The sequence below is a fragment of the Lampris incognitus genome, chromosome 8 (genome assembly GCF_029633865.1).
Source record: "Lampris incognitus isolate fLamInc1 chromosome 8, fLamInc1.hap2, whole genome shotgun sequence".
Classification (NCBI taxonomy): domain Eukaryota; kingdom Metazoa; phylum Chordata; class Actinopteri; order Lampriformes; family Lampridae; genus Lampris; species Lampris incognitus.
This window is the reverse complement of record NC_079218.1, coordinates 18,611,692-18,634,843: the sequence shown is the minus strand read 5'-3', so window position 1 is coordinate 18,634,843 and position 23,152 is coordinate 18,611,692. Positions and strand designations below refer to the sequence as shown.

Below are 23,152 nucleotides of genomic sequence, written 5' to 3'. Positions count from 1 at the left end.
GTTCAGATGAACCGATTCGTCTTTCTGTGATATTCATACCTGGATTATTGAACGTGCATAAAGACTTTAGCTTGGTTAGTTAACGGCTATCTGCAAACCGCTGTAATACTGGATTATAAATGAAGTCAAGTATCGATCTACGTCTATAACTAACTACATTGGTTAAATCGGGTTCATCAGGCCACTTGTTAGCAGCCATAACCATGGCTTCTCCTATTGTGAGTGTGTGCGTGTGTGGCGTTTAGCCGTTTTCTCACATTATCTCCGGACAATGTCCCGTGTGTGGTATGGGGTCGGGTATAAGGCTTATCGACATTAAGTCTGACTAACATTCAAACCGTGCCAGTACTGCTGAGCTTTCTGATTTAAACTTTCGACACTTGTGCTACGAAACGTAAATAGCTACAAATGTGTCATAACGCCAGTTTACTTCCAAACATTACTTGTAGTTAGTAGCGTTTGAGTCAGGCTTTCAGTAACGAACTGCCTCCGCCCTCCACACAGCCACATACAAGATACTCTATCACGCACCGCTGGGTCAACACTAACGAGACGGTTAATCGTCAACAGTCACAACGCACACCACAGCAGCGATTGCAGTATCGCCATCAGATCTTCCTTTATGTCACTCAGTAACCGGATTGCACACGCACAATCACATGGCTCAAAAACAAGCAGAAGATTGCACTGAGTAGGGTGCAGCTCTCCGCCAGGCGTATCTCTCCTTCAAACCATCTACCGGGAGAAGGGGCCCTTACCGAAAGATTTAAGACGTGTTTAACCGTTGTGGCTTTTAATTCATTCTAAAGCGGTAATAAAACTGTAAGAAAACAGTTCAGCCATGGGAAATAATGTATTGTCGCTACTGAGGTGATTTCCAGCTGTGACTGATTAATCCTGCTCTTGAAATTGTATTTTTGCAGCACTGGTTAATCCCACGGCAAGTCTGGGCAAAACACGCTCCGTGCAGCATCCAGGCGTTTAGGTTTCCTCATTTTAACCAACCCAACCAACGGAGGCAACGAGTGCTGGCCAACATTAGCGCTTGAATACTACGCGGGGCGTGTCTTGCTTAGAAGTGCCGTGGGATTCATTATAAAGCGTCTTTGGCACTTCCGCGTCTAATCCCGTCATGGTGTCAGTTAAACAGACATGGCGGCGAAGTGAATGAAGTGAGTTATTTTCGGTTCATCCAGTGTTCCTCCAGTTCCCCTGTGCTGAGATCGGCAGTGAATTATTTGCTGGTTTGCGAAATAGGATCGACACCTCGTTTATTATCAACACTCGTTGTGGAATATAAAGTGGGCGTTGTTGCTGCCCGAGTTAAAATTAGGTTGATAGGTCCACTAGTTTGCGGGATTAGCCGCAGACAGACACGACCAAACGCATGCCACCTGTTGGAGATGAGCAAGTCCCCACAGTTGATGTGGTCTCCACCAGTCACTTCCGCAACTTAAACAAATTCAGTAAAGATCTTGAATTTTAGTTCGATGTTTTACTTGTGGAAAAAGCTGCCCTGGTGCAGATGGTGAGTTGTGTACAAAGAATAGTTTGTGGTGAAGTGGGTACAAGGTGACTCTAAAATGCAGTCAGAACAACAAATTTTCTTCTTCCACGTCCAAAATTTGATGTGGGCACTTAATTTCTTCAACGAAGTTAGACTAATGGAGACAGGCCTTCCTTTCAGCAAACAAGCATGGCATTGTTTTTGACTCCACCGACTGGATCTCCATCAGACGAGGAGGAGGAATTGGCTGTGTTTGAGTCCACAGCAGCAGAGCTGGGAGTGCCCACAAGACCACGTCTGCCGGAGCTTTCCATCATTTCTCCAGGCCTGGAAACCCAGTTGTCCATTTTAGATGTGGTAAGGGTTAACATATTTATTCTGTCTCATGCTGTGATATTGATGTGTTATTGGGGGGAGTTGATGTAGTTCACCCCTAAAATTAAAATTCTGTCATTATCTATTCTTCGTCATGCCAATAGAAACCTGGATTAGTGTTCTGTTTCCATACAACACTCAAGGTGTTATTGTCTAACAAAATGTCAAGAGCAGTTTTCTTCTAAACAATTGACGCAAATAGCGGTCTGTCCATTAAAGTTCCAACATTTGGTAATAAATGACAATAGAAGTACTCCAAATGTCTTATGCAGCACATTCAATGTCTTCTCGGGCCATATGATATGATAACCTGTGAGTGGAAAAGACGGAAATTTTAACCACTACTTACTGCAAATGATCCCTTCTTCCCTCACGTTCAGAACTAACCTATTATGGGCATGTTCAAACAGAGATGTTCTCTCAAGAACATGAATTTCTCTGATCTTAAAGATGCCCCCATGAGGTTTGTTTTGTAGCCCAGTTTCTTTCAACACCTTTCTTTCCACAAGAGCTTTTAATTGTTCTTAAAATAGCAAAATAGCTTATAAACATTTTTCTATTTTTTTCCTGAATGCCAGAGGGTGGTGTTTACTTAGATTGTGTAATCAAAACTACTCAGACTAATCAATAATTAGCAAGAGGGCTAGAAACCTCTTTATATATGACAACAAAATTATAGCGATACTATAAAAAGTTAACATTCCTTTGCTCCACAGCACTTTTTTTTAAAAAACATTCCAGTTACTCCACAGCCATCTTATTTTCTTAATTTTTCTAGAATGCAGTAGCAAAGCCTGGAGTGTCAAGACTACAAAGCAACAATGGTGGGAGTGCTGAAAGACTGAAAGTTTTTCTGCGCATCCGGCCACTCACTGAAAAAGAAAAGGAGAAGGGAGAAGAGCAGGTAACAACCTGATTCATATCTCTCGCTTGCACTACATTAGGTATCTTGGATCAAGTTTGGTTTTTCAAATAGAGTTGGTCTAAAGTGAACCAAATTTGATTACAAAGTAGACATGGTAACTATAGAGAATGCAATGAGAGCACTCTCTCATTGCATTCACATTGCCTCTTCATTTGCAAGATCATGAATCTTTTTCCAGTGTACATCAGTAATTGCCTAGTCTTACTAGCCAGATCTTACTTCAAGGAGGAGGGTCTGGCTGAATCATTAACAGAATTGGATAGTAAGAGAAACAGGTGGGGGGTTTTTCCATTTTTAAAGAAACCAGTCGCTATGGTGGTAGGCGGGGCTTCAGGTGACTGCTGCTACAAAATAGCATCAACTTGCAGTGATGTTGGTGATTTGGGTAAGTGAGCAAATCAAGAAGTCTCATGACATGATGGCACCACAGACAGCAGCCTCGGTTCTGCACTCTCTAGTACTTTCTGTTTTTGTTTGTTTGTTTAGTTTCCAGCTCTCACTCTGATCACATTCAGCAGGGAAGAACTTTTAAATCTCTGACTAGCTTACTGGTCAAACTTTTTTACTGTTTTTCATTGAACTGGAAAGTTTTACCAAGCTTTTAGTTGGAGCAGCAGCAGCTCTGTATGGGGTTTGCCGGGGCTGATGACGGGGAAAGGAGCACAAAATATCCAGACTCCCTTCACATTATCCTTGGGGATAATGAGAGCTAAGAGTGCATATGTCGCCATTTTACAGTGCTTTGATTGCAAATATTCCCCAATCCTCTATGAATAGTACACATGGCCATTGTAACTCTAGTTAATGGTCACGGCATTTTGCATATGAAACCGATTGATGATTTCAGTCGTTATGCCACTGTGCTGTTTATAAGGGTGGGGTTACCTGCATTCAGTTGAGACTGAAGAAGTCACTTGGATGAGTGACGAAATGTTTCTCTTAGTTAAATGTTGTGTCCAGATGAATTGATTCAACTTTCTCTGATTTCCTTACCTGGATTATTGAGTGTGCATAAAGACATGCTAATTGGAGATGTCACAGTCTCGGTAAGTTCATCCAGGTCTGTAGAAACAGCTTCAAAAACACCCAAAATCAGTGCAGTCATTGGTACACCTGGAGCTCCTCTGTCAATTTCCTCAAAGTTTTAACCACATGCTTTGCAGATTTTAGTTTCTGGCTGTATAAGATGTGGGAAAAGATTAATCAGACAGTGATCAGAGAGTCCCAAGGCTACATGGGGGACAGAGCGATAGGCGTCTTTTAATACTGTTTAGCAATGGTCCAGTGTTTTTGTCCCTGGTGGGACATTTAACCTGCTGTCTGTATTTTGGCAGTTTGTGGCTGAGGTTTGCTCTGTTAAAATCCCCAAGGATAATGAGAAGGGAGTCTGGATAATTGCACTCCATGTTTGTAGTTTGATCAGCCAAGTGTTTTAACGCCTCTTTAACATAGGCCTGGGGTAGAATATAGACACCAGCCAGAATAAATGATTAAACCTCTTGTGGTGAGTAAAATGGTTTAGTCACTAAAAATGGCCTTAACTTAAAATAAACAAAAACAGAAAAAGTACAAGAGGAGGCAGAACCATCCGCAGTGCCATGTTGATGACAATGTAAAGTGTTTCCACTTTAACAAAAACTGTGGGTTAGATCACTTAAACAGCTGAAACAATGAAAATGTGAAACCATCATAAAATGTTTTATGGCCTTTTCTTTTTTTTCCTGGTTTAGGGTTGTGTGACCATCCAAAATGACGAAACATTGATGCTCCAAGCTCCAAATGACTCTCAGAACATGAGGAATGCGGAGAGAGGCATCGGACAGAGCATGCACAAGTTTTCCTTCACCAAGGTAGTGGACATACACTTTTAAATGTTTTAACAAAAAAATGTTGGTTGGTGGTATTGAGGGGTAGGTGGAAATGGGTAACCTAAATAAGTGGTGTACTAATAACATTGCAAGGATTACTAGTAGGCACCAGCAAAATCTCAAATTTACTCAAATGCAGCACTTGTTATGAGCACTTGGCCTTCACTGATTAACTTAATTCAAGTCATGTTTCTTTGTTTCTAACTGGCTAACTTAATTCCTTGACTAAAGCTGGTTTTAATACAAAACCCAATTGATCCAACTGCTTGTTTACAGTTCATTAATTATTGTACTTGGTTCATATCAAACGAGACTGCGCTCAAATCAGTTTTTTTGCATAGAATATTAACCTGACTGACAGCCATCCATCCTACCTTTATCATAACCCAAATCTATCCAATCTACGCAAAGGTAGTTTTCAACCATCTTACTGGAATTTAGAATCTCCTACCAAAATTTACAGGGACAGCCACCAACTATAGTGGCTTTTTTTATATACCAACATACACTCACTGGCCACTTTATTAGGTACACCTTGCTAGTACCGGGTTGGACCCCCTTTTGCCTTCAGAACTGCCTTAATCCTTCGTGGCATAGATTCAACAAGGTACTGGAAACATTCCTCAGAGAGTTTGGTCCATATTGACATGATAGCATCACGCAGTTGCTGCAGATTTGTCGGCTTCACATCCATGATGCGAATCTCCCGGTCCACCACATCCCAAAGGTGCTCTATTGGATTGAGATCTGGTGACTGTGGAGGCCATTTGAGTACAGCGAACTCATTGTCATGTTCAAGAAACCAGTCTGAGATGATTCGAGCTTTATGACGTGGCGCGTTATCCTGCCGGAAGTAGCCATCAGAAGATGGGAACACTGTGGTCATAAAGGGATGGACATGGTCAGCAACAATACTCAGGTAGGCTGTGGCATTGACACGATGCTCAATTGGTACTAAGGGGCCCAAAGTGTGCCAAGAAAATATCCCCCACACCATTACACCACCACCACCAGCCTGAACCGTTGATACAAGGCAGGATGGATCCATGCTTTCATGTTGTTGATGCCAAATTCTGACCCTACCATCCGAATGTCGCAGCAGAAATCGAGACTCATCAGACCAGGCAACGTTTTTCCAATCTTCTATTGTCCAATTTTGGTGAGCCTGTGCGAATTGTAGCCTCAGTTTCCTGTTCTTAGCTGACAGGAGTGGCACCCGGTGTGGTCTTCTGCTGCTGTAGCCCATCTGCCTCAAGGTTCGACGTGTTGTGCGTTCAGAGATGCTCTTCTGCATACCTCGGTTGTAATGAGTGGTTATTTGAGTTACTGTTGCCTTTCTATCAGCTCGAACCAGTTTGGCCATTCTCCTCTGACCTCTGGCATCAACAAGGCATTTTCGCCCACAGAACTGCCGCTCACTGGATATTTTCTCTTTTTCGGACCATTCTCTGTAAACCCTAGAGATGGTTGCGCATGAAAATCCCAGTAGATCAGCAGTTTCTGAAATACTCAGACCAGCCCGTCTGGCACCAACAACCATGCCACGTTCAAAGTCACTTAAATCACCTTTCTTCCCTATTCTGATGCTCTGTTTGAACTGCAGCAGATCGTCTTGACCATGTCTACATGCCTAAATGCATTGAGTTGCTGCCATGTGATTGGCTGATTAGAAATTTGCGTTAACGAGCAGTTGGACAGGTGTGCCTAATAAAGTGGCCGGTGAGTGTATATTTACACAACATAACCATATAGAACAATTGCCATGGTGTGACCCTGGCCAACCCTAAAACATACAATAGGTCTGCACATAAATAAGTTTATAAAATCTGATTTGATGCATTTTCGATTACCATACACTCACTGATTATGTCGATGTTGATGGTAGAAGTGGGGAATTTTGTACTATGAAATGAACACTTCCTGTTCTGCATTTTCTGTCACATTTAGATTTGCTTTGAAGAACATGAGCATGCAACTGTCACATGACTTAATTTAAAGCAATAACTAAACCAAAAATTTTCACAATTCCTTTGTATCACTTGAAAGTCCTATTGTTTAGCAGCTACTGCTCAAGAACTTTATTGGTTTGCATAAGGATCTGGTTTTTATTATAATTGATATAAAATAATAATTGGTGGTGTTGTTATTGATAGAAAAATGTTTATTGATGATCAGGGAACTTTTTTATTCATTAGTTTTATTTATGAAGCACGTTTAAAAACATGGTTAACCAAAGCACATTAAAATAAGGTCTAATTAAAATAGTGTGTCCTTGGGCTGAACTCACACTAATACATGACCTGACAAAACTATTTGTTTGATGTTCATATTTTACAGCGGTAATTCATATGGTTCACATTCAGGGAAATGCAGTAACACACTCACTTAGATATAAAAAATAGAAATAAAAAATGTATGAACATCCTCAAATTTCACAGAAGCTGTTATTTATTTATTTTTATTTTTTTTAGATCTTTAGCCCAATGACCATGCAGCAGGAGTTGTTTGAGAGCACGATGAAGAAGATGGTCAGTGATGTGCTTCAAGGGGAGAACAGACTCCTTTACACTTATGGTGTCACCAACTCTGGAAAGACCTATACCATTCAGGGTAAGCTTTTTTTTTTTTTCAAACATAATAAAGATATATTAAACATTTATTTTTGCATTTTGAGCTGAAAACATGTTGGTGTTTCCTGAGGGTGTTAAAACTGATTGCCTTGCTGTTAAATTCCACAAAAAACAAGAAACATCCTATGGCCACATAGAAGAAGAAAATCTATGCTGTCTTAAAAACCCACTGCAGTTGGCTGAAGTCATATGAGGGTATCAAAGACACCGACACCACAAGTATTTAATTACTTGATTACAGACAGCATCACAGGGCCCAGGATTGATTTTTATGCAGTGTTTGAAACACTGAAATCATTTTGTGATTTCAATGTTAGTGTCAAGGCTTGCAGAAAATAGAAGCCTCTTATGACAGTAGCTTTGTGTCTCACCAGTGTACTGAGCAAGGTGTTTTTGAAACTGGAATTTACTGTGTTTGATAACCTTTATATTAATCAACCACATTGAAAAGGGCTGATTTATTTATTTATTTTAACCAGACATTATTAAATGTGTTGTCGGAGATTGTTAACAATCATACAGATATTTCATTGATCACTTTGGCATTGAGAGGTTTTCTAATTTACTGAGTTTTAATCACTGGGTTTCAACTTAGTCCAGTGGGGTAAGGAAGTGCTGAAGCCCAGTAGAACCTCAGAAGAAGAAGAAAATCAAGGAACAGTGGATATAGAAAGGGGAACATATTTGTGGTAGTGCAAAATGAATTTTTTTTTTTAATTATCTTTTTATTTGGAAATGTTAACAAGCACAAAATACAACAGGCATGTACTTAGACTATTTCCCTTTTTCTTTTAAACAAACACCCCAACCACCCACCCTTCCCGCCCACCTAAACATGGAGTGCACCCATCCAGAGAAGCTGAAAAAGAAAACAAGATAATAACACATGCATAATAATAGTAATACATACATTTACATGTGAAAGAGGTCACATTTAGCCATGTTCAATGTCACTGTGTACATATATATTCACGATTCCAGTCATACATGATTGCATTCATACATCAGTCCAGGGCAGAAACAATTTAAATACAAAATCCACAATATGTATATCCCTAGAATATACAATTCCTAGTAATTGGTGTATAAGGGAAAAAAATAAAGATATGGGAAAGGAAAAATAAATAAATAAATATGTTTAAACATTTCTATTTGTGAAACATTATATAGGCCTACTGTGGTCTATATGACTAAATATCTTAGGTCATCAGGCAAAGTTTAATGATTTCTGTCTTTTGTAGTGGAAGTTCAGTCTCAGTCCTATGAACTGCGTTGCTAGAAGGAGCTTGGAGATTATAAAAAAAAAATTCCATATCAGTACTGTCCTGTTCAAGTCTTTGCATCTTATTTAATCTAGCTGAATATGATATAATCTCACCCCTGATTACAGCTTTCAATGTTTCCCAAAGCAACAATGGGGAAATATTATCTTTTTTATTGGATTTGATATGGTCATCTTTTTTTTTTTTTAGATATCAATACACAAAAGGCTTTATCAGCCAATAAAGTTTTCTAATTTCCAAGGAGAATGTTCCAAATTGTTAAGAGGAAATGTGATAGCTAGTAACCCAGGGCGTGATCTGATTCAATTATAGTCAAATATTCAGTTTTAGTGACATAGGGTAGAAATGTTCTATCAATGAAGAAACAGTCTTTTCTACTATATGAATGACAAACTGGAGAAAAGAAGAAGGATTGATTTTGTGGAAATAAGGACCGCCAAGGGTCGACACCTGCTATCTGATCATAAAGAGTGAGACAGAGATTGTGCCATTTTTGAAGGGGTTGTGGATTTAGGATTAAAATCGTCTAATACTGGATTAATTACACAGTTCAGATCACCACCAAAGATCAATTGTTGTGGTTCAAATCTGGTATTAATGAAGTGACTCTTTCTATGAATTTATCATCATCCCAATTTGGGGCGTAAACATTAACCAAAATGACAAGTATGTGGAAAAGGAGCCCAGACACCATAACATAACGTCCCTGGGGATCTGAAATAACTGGATGCATTGAACTGAAATTTTTTATGTATCAGTATAGCTGTTCCACATGTTCTGGAATTTAAATTCGAGTGAAACACATGGCCCACCCAACCTTTTTGTAGTCTGACTTGACCTTTAACCACAACAGGTAAGTTTCTTGAAGAAATGCAATTTCAAAATTTAAATATCTAAGGTGATTGAATATTCTAGCTCTTTTTACAGACCCATTTAAACCTTTTACATTCCAGCTGATGAATTGTACACCGGCCTCACTAGTTCTATTTTCCATATTTAGCCAGGAACGGTAGAGTAACACTGATGACAGTGACAAGATAAATAAGTGGTTGTAATAGAATGCACAGCCTCATGAATAACCTATCTAAGGAGAAAAAAAAGAGAGTACACATTGTAAAAAAAAAAACTAGGGGTGCCCCTTCCCATAACCCTGTCCCACATCCCAAACACGAACAAAACTAAAACTGAGCCTATACTTGTTCCTCTCTCTGAGGCAAGCTTCAGGCTACATAGCCCTATTCCCAAGACCTTCCTGTAATGCAACCTGACTCTTTCAATGAAGAAGGCTCCCAGCTAATGAAATATTAACAACTTATTATACTCAAGGAAAAAAATAAAATGAAAAATAGAACAGAATAACATCTGTAGGCCAGGTGAACAATCAGTATATGTATGCAAGCACAACCTATGATGGCAATACAAAAGAAAAAAAGTAGGCGATGTCTCTATAATGAGTAAGCTGAACATAGATGAGTTAACGTAGCCCAGCAATAATACAGCGAGAGTGACCATACCTTCAGTCCCAGGGCTGTTGAGAGGGTGAGTTCAAATTGTAAGCATAACCCTACCCATTTTCAAATCAGTCCAGGCAATCAACTGTCTCCAACCAATGTAGTTCAAAACAGCCGTTTTGCTAGCCTACTTTTTAGCTATCTTCAGATTGTAGAACTTCAGAGTTTCATCGGGGGAGTCGAAGGTGTGCAAGTCGTCGCCATACATCACACGCAGCTGGGCCAAGTGCAATAGGTGAAACCGCACGTTCTTTTGCTACAGAGCTTGTTTGATGCCGTTAAATGCGGCCCACTTATTAGTGAGTGCTGTGCTGATGTCTTGATTAACCCTTATAACAGCTCCTTGGTACTTCAGCTCATGGTTCCTGGCCCAGCGCAGTGTATCTTCCTTCTGCTGTAATCTGGTAAAGCAAACCAGGAGCATGCTGGGTATGTTCCTCGGGCGGATTTGGAGGTCGGGGTCCGGTGTGCTCTCTCCAGCCCAGGCGGTGCAGAAAAGACATTAGGACCCATCTTTTGCATCAGCATCTCCGACATGAACTTGATCAGATGTTTACCATCCTCACTGCCTTCAGGAATGTTCAGTACACAGAGATAGGCCCTTCCGCAATCATTTCTCGAGGCCGTCTATCTGGTCCTGCAGACACAGGTTCTGGGTTCGGAGCATTTTGATGGTGGACTCGGCTGCAGTTAAATGTTAAAAGTTGTCACCGGTTACAGACTCCACAGAGGTAGGACGATTTTGGAACGAGTTCACTGTCGCCTGCAAGGAGTCCAATGAGGCTTGTAGGGGTTTAGTGGACTCTTGGATCAGGGAAGAAACATCATCCCTAAGTGACCTCCTCTGCTTTTCGAATTCTGCAGACAGTTGATCCATGGAAATGAGCATAGCAGCTGTGGTATCTCTGGTTTCTGTTGTTGTCGAAGGGTTGTCAGCAAACACTGCTAGCTTCTCTGAAGCTTTTTTGGAAATGTTGGCATATGCACAGTTGGCACTAGCTGGAGTTTTGTTGACGCTACTTGCTGGTTTGGCATGTTTACAGCGGCTCATTTCGCAAGATATCTCTAAAGTACATTTTACTAGGCCGTATTTGTCAAAGTCTCAAAGAAAAAGCTAGGTAAAACAAGTTTTGTCAAAAAGTAATTCGATGTTGGTAGAGGATGTATGACTGAGGGAGCCTGCATACTCTACCTATATCGCATAACCAGAAGTCTCCAAAATGAAATAATTTTAACTAGGTATAGGCCTGAAGCACAGTTTGCAACCAGTTTTCTGTGGCACATATGAAGACATGTCTGACTATACTGAGCTTCCTGTTGTCGATATGTTGTGGTTTTTAAAGGCTTAAATGATTGCTCTATTAAATGCACACAGCTAAAATGCCAAGAAAAATTTTAGTATGATTTATTAACTTTTTTTTTTTCCTCTATCTGTATTTTCTCTCTTAAGTACATTTGTCTGATATGATCATTCTATGGTCACAGGAAAATTGTTACTACATTAAAACCCTGACAACGGACTCTTGTAATTTCACGATGTAGCAATCGATGCTTATTTTCCTGTTGGCCTGTTATAAGTCATTCTTGATAAGGAGCTTCAGTGAAATACCTAAAATGTAAATGTGACTTGACTCGCAGGTACCGGTCGAGAGGCAGGCCTACTGCCCAGGGCTTTGGTGTTTATGTTCAGGAAACTGCAGGGCCGTCTGTATGGATCTATGGATCTGAAGCCTGTGATGTACCAGGATATAAGACAGCTCAACCCCAGTGAGGTCAGGGTGGAGGAGCTCCGCAGAGAATCTCTTCTCAAAGAGGTGAGTTGACAAACCATTCGGTCTTAAATGTACTGCAGTTTGTAGACATTATTTCAGCAGCCATAATTAACCAGTAAATTGATTTGGGGGAAAAATAGGTGGTGCCGGGCACAATGAACCCCATCCCTGTTCTTTGCCTGCTGACGATCTTCAAAACGATGCATTTCGTAATATAGCAATTGATATGAGTATATCTTTATAATAAAAAGCTAACCGCTTTGGCGTCTATTGAATGTAAATTAAACCGGTTTTTGCAAAGTTATGGCCAAAAAAATAATTATGACCCCTTATATGATCTTAACACAGTTGCCTCCAAAATTTAATCAGTTCTTCTAGGGCCCATTGCCCACCTTTCCATATATTTTCTTATATTATAATTTGCTGTGACCAAGTTATTGACTGACATACAGATCACTAAAAACAATCACTGCGTTTACATGCAGTTAAGTCGAGCTACGGTTATAGCTCAATTAGGCCATGTAATTGGACTACTGTCGTTGTCCCAGTATACAAGAACCGGGGGACAATCGATTTATTGGCGGAAGTATGTCCGACCTCGGTACGATAGGTGGCGATATGCCCCCTTTAAGCTGGTTGCTATTGGACCTTCTTCTGGTTGACCTATTGCGTCACATACCAAACAAGTGACAAACAAGTTGGCAAGCGGGCCAGTTCAGGGCCTATTGAAGCGTATACATGCCACAGTAAATTGATCCCCAATCGCATTATCTAGGTGTGTTAGTCCGACTTCAAGAAATTCAATTTACTACGATTTCAGTCAGACTAACACGTTTACATGGATTTTAAAAGTCCAGTTTTAGTGGACTAACGCAATAGATCGACTTTTTCTATCATGTAAACGTACTGAATGCCTATAATGGGGCAGGGGGAGAACTGGAGTTTGTCTCTTTGTGTAAACATGTCTTAATTTAGACCTTTTTCGTGTATCTGTGACAGGATGAGTGCTCGAGCTCTCGTCGAGGTGGAACAAGCTCTACTTGCGATAGTGGGGTTGCAGGACTCTCCACAACAAGTCACATTGCCACACAACTCGAGGGTGAGGCTGACGGTCTGATTCATTGCAGTAGCTAAGTTTATAGTTGGGCTGCCGCTGAGTTATCATTAATCTCCATTATGTGAAACACCAAAGCTCCTTATATTAAGGAGCTTTGTGTTTTACCTGTTTATTTCCATTTGTAATCATTGTCAATAGGAAAATGAATTGGGCATGCAGGTTATTTCACATGTACATTCTTGGCACTTGGAGCTCCATGCATAAAAGAATGTTTTTGCACTCCTGCTCTTAAATATACTTGGAAATCAGTGAGATTCATTCAGGGATGTCTGTATGACCCTGTTGACATGGGCACACTATAATATCCCATTATGTTGATACTACAGTTGTCAAACGTACTGTTTTTGTATCTAGTGTTTATGGAGACCCTTTCCCTTCAGATTCTGACAGTGTGTGTTTGGAGCTCGACAGCCTTTCGCATAGTGGGGGAGATGACCTAGAGGAGGAGGTGCGGTTCTCTGTCTGGGTTTCTTTCTATGAGATCTACAATGAATTCCTCTATGATCTACTGGAGGCTCCACCCTCTTTGCAGCCCAGGAAGAGGGCCACCCTACGGCTAAGTGACGACAAACAGGGCAACCCCTACGTGAAGGGTAACTTTCACTCATCCACAGGAATAATTAATATTCATAGCTCATTAAACTAAACGGTTTGCAGTGTATTCTATGATGAATTAGTCTTGAGTATTTTGCAGCCAGATCTCATTAACTTTGTAATCTATTTCTGGCATCTGTTTCATTTGATGTTTGCCCCACTTCTTAAAGAAGGAAATGGCCTAGAAGCTCTCTTTTACTCTCTCCATGTCATGTCTGTATTTTTGTCACAATGTCTTTGGGTAGAGAAACACAGTTTCAGAAATAGATGTTTCCTGAAGAGGAATTGTTGAAGAATTAATTTAATCCATCTTTGGTTATTTTCTTAAAAGCATGTCTGCTTCACATTATTCATAAGCCGTTTTCATTTACTCAGCCTTGTTGATGGTTATGGCATAAATTCTGAGATGGTATTAGTGGATGCAGTAATTCATTACATGTGCTGGTGTACACATAATTAAATTCTTGCTAGTGGTTGCTAGTCATCCTACTACTAACTTAAATTAAATTAGTAGTAGGATGATAGCACTTGGTAGTCAGTACATGACACAACACATCACCGCTAACAATTTCAACACATGTTGAAAGCCATAATAGTTTTCTGCACAGCAAAAGCCTTTGTAGTGTCTGTGTGTTTCCCCTCTTTCGTGTATGCCTACTTCATCTCGAACTAAGTGTATTTATGTGAATTACTGACATTAGCTGTATGTCATCATCTGAGTGTTCAGCCTTCTCTTTTAACAGACCTCACCTGGGTCCAGGTCCGCAGTGCAGAGGAAGCTTGGAGGGTTCTGGGGGCTGGTCGTCGTAACCAGAGCTTTGCTAGCACTCATCTTAACAAAAACTCCAGCCGGAGGTAGGATCTCATGATAAAACAATACTTTTTCATTGCAGCAGCTGTCTTTCAACTTTTTTCCCCCTCTGACTACAATCTTTTGTTAATAACCCAATCCCTTTGCAGCCACAGCATTTTCTCCATCCGTGTTGTGCACGTCTACCCACAGTTGAGCCCTGGTCAGACTACACATATCAGCGAGTAAGAGTCCTCTTCAACCAGCCCCTAGACTTCAGTTCTGTCAGGTTCTAGAGCCCTGATATTCACTGTTTTTGTGAAATTGATAAAATGAATGACCTTCCCTGCCTCGTTTTTCAGGCTGACTGTGTGTGACCTGGCTGGCTCTGAACGCTGCAAATACCAGTGCAACGGTGAGAGGATGAAGGAGGCCACCAACATCAACACCTCCCTTCATACCCTAAGTCGTTGTATCTCTGCTCTGAGGCACAACCAGAGCAACAGGTACACTTATCAGCAAACACTTGGTGTGAAAAAATACAATGGTTGCTTCTCAAACATTTCGAAAATGCAGAATAACTGCAGTACCGGTACACACACAAAAAAAAGTTGCAAATCAGAAAAAAAAAACAGATTTGCACCCAGACCTCCATTTTCTTTAACAAGCATGCAGCTGCTGGCTTCCTCTCTGGTGTTTTCCCGTCTCTCAAAATGTTCCTACAATGTCAAAAACAATTAGGACTGACCCACATATTTCAATGTTTTCATCGTTCACACAGTATTCAAAGCCAAAACCAGTAATCAAATGCTCCCTTTTTTAGTGCCTATTGACACTCCAAAAATAGCCCTGGCAATAATCAAACTTTTTTCTTTTTTTTTTTTACATGGAAACACTAATTTGCTCTTCTAATGCTGCACTCACATGCATTCAGGTAGACAGCTAACCGCGTGTCATTTAATTAATTAATTTATTTATTTATTTGTTTATTCTCCCGAATTGTACCCAGCCAATTACCCCACTCTTCCAAGCTGCCCTGGTCGCTACTCCACCTCCTCTGCTGATCTGGGGAGGGCTGCAGACTACCACATGCCTCCTCCGATACATGTGGAGTCGCCAGCCCCTTCTTTTCACCTGACAGTGAGGAGTTTTGCCAGGGGGACGTAGCACGCGGGAGGATCACACTAGTCCCCCCCAGTTCCCTTTACCCCCCAAACAGGCGTTCCGACCAACCAGAGGAGGCGCTAGTGCAGCGACCAGGACACATACCACCCGCTTCTCACCCGCAGACACGGCCAATTGTGTCTGTAGGGATGCCCGACCAAGCCGGAGGTAACACGGGGATACGAACTGGCAATCCCCGTGTTGGTAGGCAGTGGAATAGGACTGCTACGCTACCCGAATGCCCCGGATGTCATTTTTAGTGGATATGAGAGCAGGACAGTAAAATAAGTTGAGGCCAGCAGAGAATGACTTCAATGGTAACGGTAGACGACATTGCCGTCCAAAGTTAAAATATTTTTTAACTTTTTGCCATCCTCTGCGACGGATTTTACCACTGTATTCTACGTAGCTCCCTCCCACAAGGAGAAAACATGGGTGATCTGGACAACAAAAAGCTAATAATTTCGGTACAACAACACCTGGATATTAAGGTTGTTGTTTTACCAAAAATTAAGAGAAAGCTGTATTTTACGGCTACATGCACTAGAATAATTACATAATATATGCGAAATAATTTTATTCAATATATTTTATTCAATCCATTGTAAACAATACAACATCACCATAGCAACATATCGTCATGCGTGTTTCGTTTTGCCGTCCGGCTCCGTAGGATTGTTTGTTTTTCCCATGCTGTCCAGAAGGTGGCTCCGTCTGTTTGAATCCATGTGAATGCAGCACAAGACAAGGATATTTTGAACTTTACCTTGCAGCTCAGATCTACCTGTGAGACACAGTGATAGCACATGACAGGCTTACAGCTGGGTTAGCAAGATGTCCAAAATGTCAAGCTTCTGGAATGATTTCAGAATTTGCCAAGATGACCCCCAAAAAGCTGAGTGTCACATATGTTATGTTATATGTCCTCCATGTTTGTATTGCCTTCATGCAAGTTTCCTGCCTGCGTCTGTGCTGTGCAAAGAGTGGAACGGGTTGTCTAAATGACAAATATTGTCGTAAAGAGTGTGGTTTGCGACGCAACGAAGTAAACAATAGAGCTTAATATGAAATGATAAAACTTTTTCTGTCATCCCACGATATATATATATCGTCGTATTGCACAGCCCTAGTTTATGTGCTTCTGCCCCACACCACCCCTCCCCATCGAAACTTTGATTATTTGCTGATTATTTGTGCAAAGCTTTGAAAGCCAAAAACAAGGTATTTGGGACAGCGTTACTGAGCGTACCAAAATTAAGATGGGTAAATTCCATTATGATTACAGAAAAAAAGATATGCTAGAACTGCCAAACAACAGAGCACAGTGTGTGTGTTGTATGTCTCATTTGTTTGTTTTTTTTATTTATTTTATATTTTTGCACACAAACAGATCTCGACCCCCTCAAGTGGTGCCTTTCAGGGACAGTAAACTTACCCGGGTGCTTCAGGGTTTCTTCACTGGACAAGGAAGCTCCAGCATGGTGGTGAACATCAATCCATGTGCCTCCATCTACGATGAGACTCTCCAAGCCCTCAAGTTCTCTGCTATTGCTACCGAAGTAAAAATCCCTATTTTGTGTGCATATACTGCTGTGATGTTATGTTTAGGCTCAGTGTGGTTTATGATAATTTTTTTTAACCCTTGTGTTATATTTCTTCTCTTTCAGCTGGTGCATGGCCCATCTACGAAGACCAGAGTGGCATACATACTGTCCCTATTGCGTGAGCCAGCACCTGTTAACAGTGACAACATTCTGGAGGAAGAGGAGAGTGATGATGATGATGATGAAGGTGATATCTCCATGCTAAATACTGAGGTACATTTAATTTTTTTATGCATTCTTATACAAAATAGCAATATTGAACATTTTCGCCACTTATGTCACCATGTCTGCCTCTCCTTTCTTACTTATGTACTTTTATTTTAGAGTTTTGGTAAACTCATTTGTCTGGTTTTTGCTCACCTTGAGGCGCTAATTGAATAAATCCAATTCAAAAATTCATTTAGAAGATCAATGTCTAGAATGAGCCTCCATGAAGGTCAGCCAATAAGTGTGCAGAAAGTCCTGTCATCCTTACCAGCCTTCTTTCTCCAAAGAGCTAAGATGTGCCGAAAACCTTTTTAATGGCTACATGGAGGACTGCTACAACACGAGCACTCTACTGAGAACAACATGACATCTTGCCATTGATCAGTAGTGTGAACCTTTTTGAGAAATGGAGACAATAGATCGCTTCGAAAAGAATTTAAAGTGGTGTGGCATCGGCTGGTTTTTCATCTGCAAGTAATAACGTGAACAACATGAATCCTGACCAAAATAATGACCATAGTGTGGCGGAGAGCCACTGTGTGTATCAATTGTTGTACCTTTAACATTCACCAGTCTATATTGACAAAGTGTGAACTTTGCTTAGGAGCTGCTATACGCTATAAATGTATTGAAGAGAGAGGTGTACCGCCAACGTAAGGAGAAAATGTCTCTTGAGGCCAGTGTGAGGGAGGAAGTAGTCTCTGAGACAATGGAGGTCATCTCTTCCATGCAGAAAAATTTCAGGTATGTAAATTTTTTTGCGTGATCAGTCAGTTTTAGGATATCAAATTCTATGATTTCTTCATTTTTATCTTGGGAACCATTATCCTCTTCCCAACAACCAAGTTTTTGGTCAGTTAAAACAATTTGAGTGCCAGAGGCCAATATGCAGTTGCTCAACAGCTAGGATTAAATCAACTTTTTTCATAGTTTGACAGGTTGTTCAGTCTTTGAATTTCACTGAAGAAGCAAAACTGTGACTGCTGTGCAGTATGCAGCTGCTAATTTATCAGAAACTTACTGGCCTACTTAAACAATAGAACACTGACAAGTACCACAGGTCATCATTCGTGATGTCACTGCAGTAAAAAAATACCTTAAGTGTTCTATAGATTTTACAAAACAGGTTTACAAAGTGAAGAAAAGAAACCCAGAAATATTGCTTAAAATGTTTTCACATTTCCAAAAAAAATACAGTTCCACCTCACTTGCTATGCAACCAAGTCAACCCAACAAAGTGGAACCAAATGTCACTAGTATATTTGTAAATTAACACTTTGTAACACTACAAATAACATTGAAATAGATGATAACATAGTAAGTATAAGTTAAATAGCAACACCGGTAAACACCACTAACTGCTTTTTATTTAGAGAATTATTTTTTTGTTGTATATGGTAATCTGTTCACAGCCGTTCATTATTCAGTTAAATAATGAAATTATTTAAATTTTCCAGTTAAAGGGATGACTTGAATTCATAGATATTTTGAAATAACCCCTTGTTGAATAAGACACTTGATGACAGTCACTGAAATCAGCTGTTAGAAGTGGAATGATACAGGTGAAGTGATGCGGCTTCTGTGATGTTTTAGTAAATACCATGTAACTCAGCCAATTAGATCGTATGATCATAAACAAATGTTGTATAAGTACTGTCAGATGACTGCATTTTCAATACTGTGTGAGTGTAAATCAGTGCCAAGTGAATGCTAATTTGTGATGTGTTTTCTCACTCTGCAGTGAAACTTTAGAAACGGAGAAGGCTCTGATTGAGGAGAAGTTTGAAAATAAGATTGATAATCTTAAGAAACATTTAAAGATGTACTACAGCCAGGAATTGGAGGTGAGGGAACTCAGTGGTTTTGGTTTCCAAAGGAGTACAAATCACTGGCCAGAGTCCAATCATTCAGTATGAGTTTAAAATGAAATGAAAATGATGAGATTGTGTATATTACCATGAGAAATGAATGGCATTAACTGTGTTGCACCGCTCACATGAAATCTACTTAAATGAACCTTTTTATGGTAAAATTTTGCCTTGCCTATTTGTCGATTGCTGAGCACATCCATGCTTTTTCGTAAAATCTTTACTGATGAACAGGAATTGACATAATTCATGTATTTCTAGGCAAGAGTGTATGTTATATTTATCCTGTTATCCCTGCTCCTTATTGCAGCGTGCCTATCAGCGCAATGAAAATTAAATTTTAATCATTCCACCCCGCTACCTTTTTTAGGAACGCGATCAAGAGATTGAAGCGCTCACTGCTGCCCTAGAGGAAAAAAACCAGGCCGACCCAATCCCGCAACCTGTGCCACAATCAAACCCTGAGGAGCTTCGCCGTTCTCAGCGCCTAGCTTTGAACTCAGAACTTAACAAAATGAGCATCGAGCTTGATCAATGTCGTGCTGAGCTGCACACTAAAACACAAGGTACAGTCAAACAGAAAGAATTTAGTTGTTTTGAGTTTTGTTTTTAAGAGGGTGGTTCTAACTGGTATTTGGGTGACATTGTTCCACTTGGTTCCACAGACCTTAGAAGAGTGGAGCTGCAGCTATCTGTACCAGGTCCAACAGGCACCTTCACACAAGCTGCTGACCGTAAACTGAAGGAAGGCCAGAGGGTCAGAGGCCACTTTCTAACACTTTGATAACATGGTTTACTGTAAATGATATTGAAGATATCGGTAACATATCACCCTACCTAACTTGAAGATTGCCTGTAGTAGTGTTTTTGCAACTCTGACCCAAGTCGGCTCGATGGAAAAAAGGATTCTGACTTGAGTTTCTCCAACAGAATCTCCGTCAGTTACGCCTGCACTTGCAGAGGCTGGGGATGAACCTGCAGTCTGGTGAAAGAGCCTGTTGTCGAAACACAGGGGGAGAAAGGCTGCGTCAGGCATTGATAGATGCAGATGGAACACTTGCCAAACAGGTACAACATTCTTCTAAGTCTTGGTAAAATGAAGCTAACATACAGCATCTTTTCATGCTGTTCATAGTGGTACGTAAGTCCAATTACATGGTAAGATATCTAATCTGAAGACCTCATTCTGTCTCTTGAAATGGCTCCTTCACGGTAACTTGAGCCCATCCCACCCCTTAAAACAGTTAAGGCTCAACCACACCTCTACACTTGATTTACCTATCAGAAAGTATGGGAGAGGAGCAGCCAGTCTCAGCGTAGATATGTGTATAACTGTGAAAAGAGTAGCTACTGAGTACAGGGATATTAATCAAAGGTAAAGGCAAACACAGTGCAGTAAGTTATCCACACATGGTTTTATGCTTAGTGTTAAGCTCAAATGTCTGTTCTGAACAAAGACACATTTACTCTTATGATGTTTGGCTTGTTTGTTTAGCGAAAAGAGCTTTCAGTGATATTTCTCTTAAGACTACCACTATCATATGCCAAGATGTTTTCTTGACAAACAATAAATCAGGTTACTGGCACAAAAGTACTGAAAAATTAAAACACATTGATTTTGAGATATATAAAATGAGGCACACATAAACATGCATGAAACATACATGGAAAATGTAAGGTCTGTGGTGTTGTGCAGAGTGACACACACAAAATGATAACGTTAAGGTGGAGCAATGCCATAGAATACAAAACCTTGCTTACTAGTACATTTTGGCTATTTACGGTACTATAAATATCTTAGAGCTCTGGAAAATTTCCCTTACTACCGCAGCTAGCCAAAATTCATATTGGTCTAGAAAAAAAACAATACTTGCTACTGGCAACCTGGCACGTAAGATTTGCTTTCCAGGTTCAGTCAAACCAAGATCTCATATTGTCAAAACTACAGGATCCGCTTCTGCTAAAAGTTTGGTTAGAGAAGAGTTGCAGCAATGATTGTGTTTTTATTGACTCTGCATGTGATCCTGGAATTCTTGCCAGAAGAGCTGGGGTAGTAAATGCTCTTATTTTACAAAAGTAAGGCCCTGAATGTTAGCTGTTGTCTGATCCAGGGTGAAGTCTAAAGAAGCATTTATTGTTTATATAGTTTTACATCAAAACATTGATTTTTACCCTGTCCCCTCTCCCTCTTCTATATCTGTCATTTGCCCACTTCTATTTACTGTGCTTTACTCACAGCTTTTTCAAAACTAAATCAAGGGGTTCAAGTGATTTGAATGTAGAAGCATGTTCAAGAACTACTTTTCACCTTTTTTTTTTCCACTCGACCACCCAGCCTGTCCTTCACCCTCACTTCCTTCTGTTGTGATCCCTTCTAACCTTGAATGGCTGAATTGTTCTTAGGACCAAATCTTGGTGGAGCTTCAGAATAACCTGCTGCTGGTCATGGCTGACCTCAGACGGAAGGATGAGAGCCTGGCCCAGCTCCAGAGTGCCCGGACCCAAATGCCACCTTCAGGTTCTGCCACGCCTGGATCTTGCAAGAAGAGGGGTTGCGGGGTAACAGCGCCTAACAGTGAAAACTTCCCCCCAGAGAAACGTGCTTTTTTCCCCTCTCCTTTTGCCATGTGCACTCCACGCAAATGTAACACTCGTATTGGCGAGAACGCAAACCCCAGCCTTTACTCACGCATCTTACGCTCCCGCCAACAATCTCCACCTCCTAGCCCTGCCCCTACCCCTCGCAATCAGAGGGGTAAGTGCTGATCTCTTTGAAATTTGAGAATGTGGGTGGTGGCCCTTTTCGACATTACATAAAAACACTGCATCAAGTGCCTTTAATATAACAGGTGCTTTTACCTCTGTTTTCTTGCCAAATGTATTTCTATTATAACCTGATGTCCACAGCTTTGCTTTACATGGGGCCATTAGTAGCCTAACGGATAGCAATGCGAGTTTTGGAGTGGATGGTGCTGAGTGGCCGAGAGAATGTGAGCATCAGAAATGAACGAGATATGCTTTCTACTTCTTCAGCAACTGCTGCTGAGATATCCTCGGGCAATGCATGCGTCGCCTAACTGCTCTTATCACAGAACGGGAAGTCCTGTAACTTCCCTTAAATGGTTCTCAGAAGGTGAAATGAGGTTTAATATGTCTTTGCTATACATGTCCCATTTTTTACATAAGGGACCATATCTATGATCGGTAGTAAACCTGTAATACTAAAGAATAGGAATTCTTCTTTGATATGCTGTTTTATGTAGTCCTGTATTTTCTACTTATGGGATTTTGTATCTTTTGCACATTGTGTGTTGTGGAATGTTGTTTTACAAGATAATTTGATGGCTCTTTGGCCATGGAGTTGTTCATGGACAGAAAAACCAAATTTACTTACGCAAATGTCATAATCTTGACATGGTGGGGAAATAAAAAGATGTTTCATGAACATAACACAAAAAAAAAGTTTCCTCATTTATTCAGCACCAGTGGCAGCCTCTCAAAATGTGGCCAACTGAATGATCATTCACATTCACCTGATCCCTGGACTAACTACTCCAAAGTCTGCACCATTAATTTCTAAAGATATCTGAAATTATCTTTTATATAGGGCAAAGTAATGTTTCAGAAATTGGTTCCTTTACCCTGGCTTTCACAACTGGTGTTAAGGGCTTCTGATAGCTGATTATACGATAACATTGGCAAAATTGGTTTTGAAAAACTGGTAGTTTCTTAGTAAATTCAATTCACTAAGACTATAAATGCACATAGGTTAAATAGCAGCCCCTCATTTGACTTGTAAAACACCGTCTTTTTCCTCCTCTTTAAGGTCTATCAAGTATTAGCTTGTGAAGTAGCAGTAAAACGAAATCCTTCAGTGTTTCATTATAAAATTTATGAATCGTGACTGGCTGGTCGACATTTAATCAAACAGCCATTT

General features: G+C 40.4%; 1 protein-coding gene across 1 annotated transcript; it reads left to right on the top strand.

Moving 5' to 3' along the window:
• The first annotated feature begins 1,338 nt into the window (after window positions 1-1,338).
• Window positions 1,339-22,655, top strand: kif20a (kinesin family member 20A). The gene is made up of 19 exons (XM_056285014.1): window positions 1,339-1,528; window positions 1,688-1,864; window positions 2,661-2,786; window positions 4,538-4,657; window positions 7,147-7,285; window positions 11,738-11,913; window positions 12,871-12,970; window positions 13,369-13,581; window positions 14,326-14,437; window positions 14,543-14,617; window positions 14,735-14,878; window positions 16,927-17,095; window positions 17,204-17,353; window positions 17,952-18,091; window positions 19,089-19,191; window positions 19,586-19,781; window positions 19,881-19,972; window positions 20,146-20,283; window positions 21,619-22,655. The coding sequence occupies exons 1-19, from the start codon at window positions 1,526-1,528 to the stop codon at window positions 21,979-21,981; spliced, it is 2,736 nt and encodes a 911-aa protein (XP_056140989.1). The 5' UTR covers window positions 1,339-1,525; the 3' UTR covers window positions 21,982-22,655.
• The last annotated feature ends 497 nt before the right edge of the window (window positions 22,656-23,152 follow it).

Bases quoted from the DNA above. Each gene is read 5' to 3' on its own strand.
- kif20a (XM_056285014.1), top strand. The intron at 14,879-16,926 runs GTACACTTATCA...GCACACAAACAG, and splicing joins AGGCACAACCAGAGCAACAG to ATCTCGACCCCCTCAAGTGG. The intron at 17,354-17,951 runs GTACATTTAATT...AACTTTGCTTAG, and splicing joins TCTCCATGCTAAATACTGAG to GAGCTGCTATACGCTATAAA.